This window comes from Rhincodon typus, chromosome 28 (assembly GCF_021869965.1).
Source record: "Rhincodon typus isolate 14 chromosome 28, sRhiTyp1.1, whole genome shotgun sequence".
NCBI classification, from domain to species: domain Eukaryota; kingdom Metazoa; phylum Chordata; class Chondrichthyes; order Orectolobiformes; family Rhincodontidae; genus Rhincodon; species Rhincodon typus.
In genome coordinates, this window is record NC_063359.1 from 15278500 (window position 1) to 15285643 (window position 7144).

The 7144-nt window shown below is 39.9% G+C and overlaps 1 protein-coding gene across 1 annotated transcript in view; it reads right to left on the reverse strand.

Annotated features, from left to right (window-relative positions):
• Positions 1-5666, reverse strand: part of LOC125486341 (dual specificity testis-specific protein kinase 2-like) — a 17336-nt gene extending 11670 nt beyond the window's left edge. Inside the window, exons 1-2 of the mRNA XM_048613355.1 lie at positions 5472-5666; positions 1614-1697 (exon numbers count right to left, since the gene is read on the reverse strand). Of these exons, the coding sequence (XP_048469312.1) occupies positions 1614-1697; positions 5472-5666 (279 nt within the window). The remainder of the gene's footprint in view (positions 1-1613; positions 1698-5471) is intronic.
• Between the last annotated feature and the right edge of the window lie 1478 nt (positions 5667-7144).

Here is a 7144-nt window from a genome sequence, read left to right on the forward strand (position 1 = left end):
AGGAGCAGAGAAGCTGACGTTTCGGGCCTAGACCCTTCATCAGAAAAGCTTTTCTGATGAAGGGTCTAGGCCCGAAACGTCAGCCTCTCTGCTCCTATGATGCTGCTTGGCCTGCTGTGTTCATCCAGCCCTGCACCTTTTAAAGAGTTACTGTTTTGAGGATAAATCACATAAAATGTGGAAGTTCCCGTCAAACCAAATTATTTCTAAGATTTCCATTTTTGAGAACTTCAACAGCACAGCCTGCAGAGAGGTGATGAATCAATGAGAACACCTTCACAATTTCCGTGTTCAGTTACACATATGTGTGCACCAGAAGTTGCTGTCAGTTTCACAGAATAATGATGGGTGAACACTGACAGTTTCATGACGTTATAAAATTGACTACACCTCACAAGTACTTTAATCACTGAAAAGCGCTTTAGGACTTTGAGGTCCTGGAAGGCACTATATAAATGTAAGCCTGCTTCTCTTTCTTTTTTGTTACTTCCTTCACCATTACAGCTGGAAAATCTGGAACTATATACAAGAAACAGGGCTTCAAGGTCCCTCTAATAATGTAGTGGTTAGTTGACTTGCTGAGCTGGTTCGGTTTTTTTCCACAGACGTTTCATTACCCTGCTGGGTAACATCATCAATGCAGCCTCCGATGAAGCCGAACGCTGCGCTGATGATGTTACCCAGCACGGTAATGAAACATCTGCGGAAAAACAACAAACCAGCTTAGCGAGCTAACCAACCACAACATTCACAACACGGGCTACAATTCTACTCTAAAACCTTATATAAGTTCTAATAAGTTGAGAAAAGAACTGTTGAGGTCCATCTACATGAACATCTAAATTCATCACCTGTTGCAGCCTTTCCCACAATATATAGAAAACACAGAGACATGTAGAAAAAATAAATCTTGCATCTGTTTGTTTTGGGACAGCAGTAATGTAAAGGAACCTTGTTACTCATTTTAAACTCGTTGATACATGCAGAGCAAATGACATTGTTTATTTTTGTCTCAGATATTCATTGTTGACAATGTGACTTGGTTAATACAGATTTGTTTTAGAATTTGTTAGAAATGTATGATTGTTCATTCTTCCACATCCGTGTTAGATATTATCTCATTCTGAACTCTGGTGACAAATCAGAGATTGACATTACATTTGAAAGTTTGATGTTTAGAATTCCCTTTTATCTTCTGTCGCTTATCATTTAATTAAACCTGTCTACTGACAGTTCTCTAATTGGTTTTCTGTGGCTGTGAATCTGAGAGGGCTGCATGAATCATAAACAGGTTTATATCATGATGTGTAGGGAGTGAATTTCATGCCCATGTACTTGTGTTAAATAGAATGAAACAAAAAAAGCCTTTTGCTGTTGATTTACACAATTCATCCAGGCTCAATGATTCTGTGAGGTGATCGTATCAGGCTTTATACTCAACAAAAAAGTTCAACCATTCTAAAGTTTCAATGGTACAAAAGATACATTTATTATTGAGATTTGGAATTGATCCCATCATGCCCAAAATGACTCCACTGTCTGGTTTCAAATTACTATTGTCCCGCTCGCCTTAGGGTCAAGTGCCAGACTGCTGACCAATCAGTTATAGCTACCTGTGTCCTGGGTAGAAATTCAGGATCAGCGGTGACTCTGCCAAGTATTTCACACAATACTATACCAAAGGAGAAAACATCAACCTGAAAGATATGTAACCATTAAGCACAATTGTCAGTTCAATGCCTGATTTGATGCCAGACAATAACATACTTTAAAAGCAATAACCATTTGTAGATAAATCAGACCCGGGCATTTATAGCAGTCAACAATATATCTCCACATACCATAAATCACCCGAAACCATTGGATTTATAGGTCGAAGAAATCTTGGTAAAACTAAAACATAATTCAGAGATTTTACATTAGGAACAGCTATTGTTTTATAGACTCTCTGAATAAGTGCATTCCCTTCTAAATGGTGTAATCCTACAGCTCATTCTAAAATGAAACCTTCTCGGAGTTCCAATAATATTTTTCCATTTTAGTACTTGTGGTAAGAGTTACATAACTAGAATGTGATAGAAATGGATGTGCATATCTGCTGTTTCTAAATGCCAGGTGAATTAGGAATTGATGACATTAGTAGCGTGTATCAACTCTGTACTTGAAAATAGCTACCAACCTGAAGAAAACAAATTCGAAGATTCTCTTGCTGTACACTTTATATTAGGCTTCTGTCTTCCTAATGTTAAAGTAATTATCAACCCCTTTATGACCTGCAGTCGATGAGATAAATTTCAACTATGAATTGGAGAGAAGCAAATTCTGAGCCATCAGATCATTGTGAATCAGAATTGGAATAAAATCTTTAAGAAAACATCCCTTGAACCCTATTCTACCATTCAATTAAATGAAATCATGGATGATTTGTACCTCAGTATTTGCTTCCATTCAGTATCCTTAATAGATTTACCGAACAAAAATTACTCATCTCAGCCACAGGACATTGCCACAGAAGTTCCTGTGGTTAATGACCTGGGCCCATCTTCAGCTGTTTCATCATTGGCCTTCGCTTCATCATAAGGTCAGAAGTGGGGATGTTCATTGATAATGACACAACTTCAGTGTCATTCACAATGCTTCAGATACGGAAATAAGATATAAAAGCAGTCATATCCATTTGCACTAAGGCTGAGACAACATCCAGGCTTGAGGGCTTATAAGTGCTGAGTACCAGTTGTGCCACCCAAGTGTCAGGGAATGACCATATTCAACAAGACAGAATCGAACCATCTACCCTTGACATTCAATGGCAATACTATCACTGAATCAACTTATGCTATCAGCATACTGGGAGTTTACCATTGACCAGAAACTTAACCGGACTAGCAATATAAATACTGTGGCTACATGAATAGGTCAGAGGCTGGGAATTCTACTGCAAGTAACTCAGCTCCTGACTCCCCAAAGTCTGCCCACCATCTCCAAGGTTCAAGTCATGAGAGTGATAGAAAGCCAACACTTGCGTGGATAAGGGCAGCTCCTACAACTCAAGAGGTTTGACACCATTCAAGACAAGACAACCCACTTGATAAGAATCCTCCCCATCCAGTACTTTAAAGATTCACTCCCTTCATCACAATGCACACAGGCAGCAGTGTGTACCCTCGACAGGATGTGATGTAGCAACTCATCAAGGTTCTTTTGATAACACTTTCCAAACTCACAACCTCTATCACCTAAAATGACAAAGTCAGAAGTCACATGACACCAGGTTATAGTCTATCAGGTTTATTTGAAATCACAAGCTTTTGGAGCACTGCTCAGGTGAAGTCAATGGCTTAATTAGTTTGTACAGTTTTGGATTACTCGTTACTTTGGTTAGATCCTCATCATGTGACTCTTATATCTATCATGTTATTCCAGCCACTTGGTTCGTCTCGAGCACCATCTTATTTTTTGAGTCTTTTTATAATTATCTCTGTGCCTTAATTAATCAGTTCATAGGTCATCCCTTCACTTGTTATTCAGCTGTTGACACTTTACTCACACCGTCTGACATTTTTGATCACCTGCAAAGATTTGTTATTCAGCCTGTCGACATTCCACTCACACCATTTGTACTATCTTTTGACACTCTTAGTTACCTGGAATTAGGTTGCAATTATCTCTCTGCCTATAAATTCTGTGCCTGTGTGCTTCCCTCCACTCCACCTGACAAAAAAAGACTTTACCTGACGAAGGGGCAGTGCTCAGAAGGCTTGCCACCAATGCGATCATCTCTCCATTATGGCTTCCTCATGTTCAACTCTGTCGGCCGTAAGTACATGAATAGGAAAGATTTGGAGGGATATGGGCCAGTAGCAGGCAGATGGGACGAGTTTAGTTTGGGATTATGTTCGGCATGGACTGGTTGGACTGAAGGGTCTGTTTCCGTGCTGTATGACTCTCTGACTCTATGAATGTTTTGAACATCTAAATGCTATCCCAAGTCTGTTTTCTATACTTTCAGTTTCAGTCTGAAGGAGGATTGAAATCTGCTGGTTTGCCTGTGAGCTCCACAATGAATGGCTAAATTTCCTTGGTGTGTGAATCTTAACACAATGTATCATTGTTAAAATCCTTGCTTTGTGCTACACATGGCATAATTAGCAACCTGTTACAAATAAAATTAACAGCTGTAGTCAAATGCTGTGGACAGGAATATGCAAGAATACATTAAGTTGTATTGCACACAAATGGAATTAAAGCTCCCAGTGGGAAACTATGGCAGTGTTGATAAAATCTTAATTAAGTCCTTCATAGCCACAATGAAACATGCTCTGTATTAAATATGTAATGAGATTATATTCAATAGCAAAAAGGTTTGTCACCAAAATTGGCCACAATGAAGGGAAACTTTGAAATAAGTGACCCATAACGTTTAATCTTTGTTGAAAACCGGCCCAGAAACTCATCGAATAAGGAGCTACTCATTAATGATTTACATTTTTTTTGTTGGCTTAGAATATATTCAATAGATCCCTTACATGCTCAAATGTTATAAGCGACTGCATCACTAGCCCATGAATGTTGGCAGCTTGTGGCATCAATAGCAATTCAAAACAATTATTTTTATCATTCTTTTGGGATGTAGGGCTTACTGGGAGTGCTGGTTTTATAGTTGAGAAGTACAATCCACTTCTTGAACCACTGTATCCATGTGGCAAAGGTGCTCCCTCTGTATTAGGCCAGGGAATTTCCTCAATTTTGATCCTATGATGGCAGCTTATGTCCAGTACAGGATGGCATGTGACTTGAATGTGATGATGTTCTTCTAGGTGCAAGAGGTCATGCGTTTGGGTGCTGATTACCATGGAAGCCATGGCAAGTTGCTGCAATACTTTCTGTAGATCATACACACTGCAGCTACGCTGTTCCACATTGATATGAAGGAATATGAAGTTTAAGGTGCTAGATGGGCTAACAATCAGGTCGACTGCTTCATGCTTTTATTCAATATTGAAAATACATCATTCTATGCAGCAGAAATGCTCTCCCTGAACAATCATTCACCTCCTAGGGCAGATCACTGCAACAAAGCCAGTGAAATAAACAGCTCAATATTCATCAGTTTCAATTTACAAACTGCCTGTGGAGTTGGCAACTCATAAAACAGATCATAATAAGGTCTGATGCCGAATTTCCAGGCCAGCTTTAGGTCTTTTAGTCAACCATGTGACAAGTCTTGGCCTACAATTGAGCAAAGCTTCATCTCCAATGCATTCAGTCCCAAAAGGACCATTGATTACACTCAACAAGGGTATGGTAGAACATCATGGTATTTCTGTACTTATGTCCTTTTTAAGGTTTTATTTCGAATACCTTTTAAAATCAAACAAATCTTTACCCTGTTACAGTGTGAAAAAGAATGAACAAAAAGAATACTTCCATTGTCCAATTGTAGAACAGAAGTGAAATCAGTCACACTTTACCTTCCTGTCATAAGGTTCGCCTCGCAACATTTCAGGTGCCATCCAGAAAGCTGAGCCAACCAAGGACAGCTTCCGTTCAAGATCCTTCGTAGGCAACTCAACGACCTCCCGGGCTAGCCCAAAGTCTGTAACCAAAGCCTCTCTCCCACGTGCCGTTATTCTAATCAAGCAGTTCTGGCATAAATTAAAATACATCAACATTAATATGTGAGGCAACTATGAGAATTTCTATGAATTACTCTGAGAAGAGTTTTTTAAAAGCGCTTTACTGAAATTGAAAACAAATAATCTTTGCAAAAACTATACACAATGAAACATTCACAATTCAATCCAACTGTTAAATTTCAACTGTTAAATTGGAATGAAATGTGAATGTTATAATGAGGTAAATCAATGGTTTCCAAGCTTGTAAATCAGCAAAGAACCGCTTAAGCCATACAAATAAAATTTGTAATTAACCTATTTTTCTAAACAACTTGTCCAGAGATGTTATTTCACAAAGCTGGAGGAGGTGGGACTTGAACTCTGGCCTCCTGGTCCAGGGGTAGGGGCACTGCCACAGCACCACAAGATGGCCAGCCTTAAGAGACACAAATACAAAATCAGGAAACCGCAACTTTGTAAATAAAACACGAACATCCACCAACAGCACTGAAGAAAACTAATGGCCTGAAATAGTAATCACTGTCGGAAGGTCAATCCACTCTGCCCAATGTCTGAGCTCTGTACTTCTGGCCCTGGAATGCTGCAGAAATGTGGAGCATACCTGAAATCCAACAGTTTCCTCATACTGTAAGATAATCAGAGTTAGTCAAGCATAAGAAAATATTGCAGAAAATACGGAGGCATGGGATTGAGGGTGATTTAGCGGTTTGGATCAGAAATTGGCTAGCTGTAAGAAGACAGAGGGTGGTGGTTGATGGGAAATGTTCATCCTGGAGTTCAGTTACTAGTGGTGTACCTCAAGGATCTGTTTTGGGGCCACTGCTGTTTGTCATTTTTATAAATGACCTGGATGAGGGCGTAGAAGGATGGGTTAGTAAATTTGCGGATGACACCAAAGTCGGTGGAGTTGTGGATAGTGCAGAAGGATGTTGTAGGTTACAGAGGGACATAGATAAGCTGCAGAGCTGGGCTGAGAGGTGGCAAATGGAGTTTAATGCGCAAAAGTGTGAGGTGATTCACTTTGAAAGGAGTAACAGGAATACAGAGTACTGGGCTAATGGTAAGATTCTTGGTAGTGTGGATGAGCAGAAAGATCTCGGTGTCCATGTGCATAGATCACTGAAAGTTGCCACCCAGGTTGATAGCGTTGTTAAGAAGGCGTACAGTATGTTAGCTTTTATTGGTAGAGGGATTGAGTTTCGGAGCCATGAGGTCATGTTGCAGCTGTACAAAACTCTGGTGCGGCCGCACTTGGAGTATTGCGTACAGTTCTGGTCACCGCATTTATAGGAAGGATGTGGAAGCATTGGAAAGGGTACAGAGGAGATTTACCAGGATGTTGCCTGGTATGGAGGGAAGGTCTTATGAGGAAAGGCTGAGGGACTTGAGGCTGTTTTCGTTAGAGAGAAGAAGGTTAAGAGGTGACTTAATAGAGACATACAAGATGATCAGAGGATTAGATAGGGTGGACAGTGGGAGCCTTTTTCCTCGGATGGTGATGGCTAGCA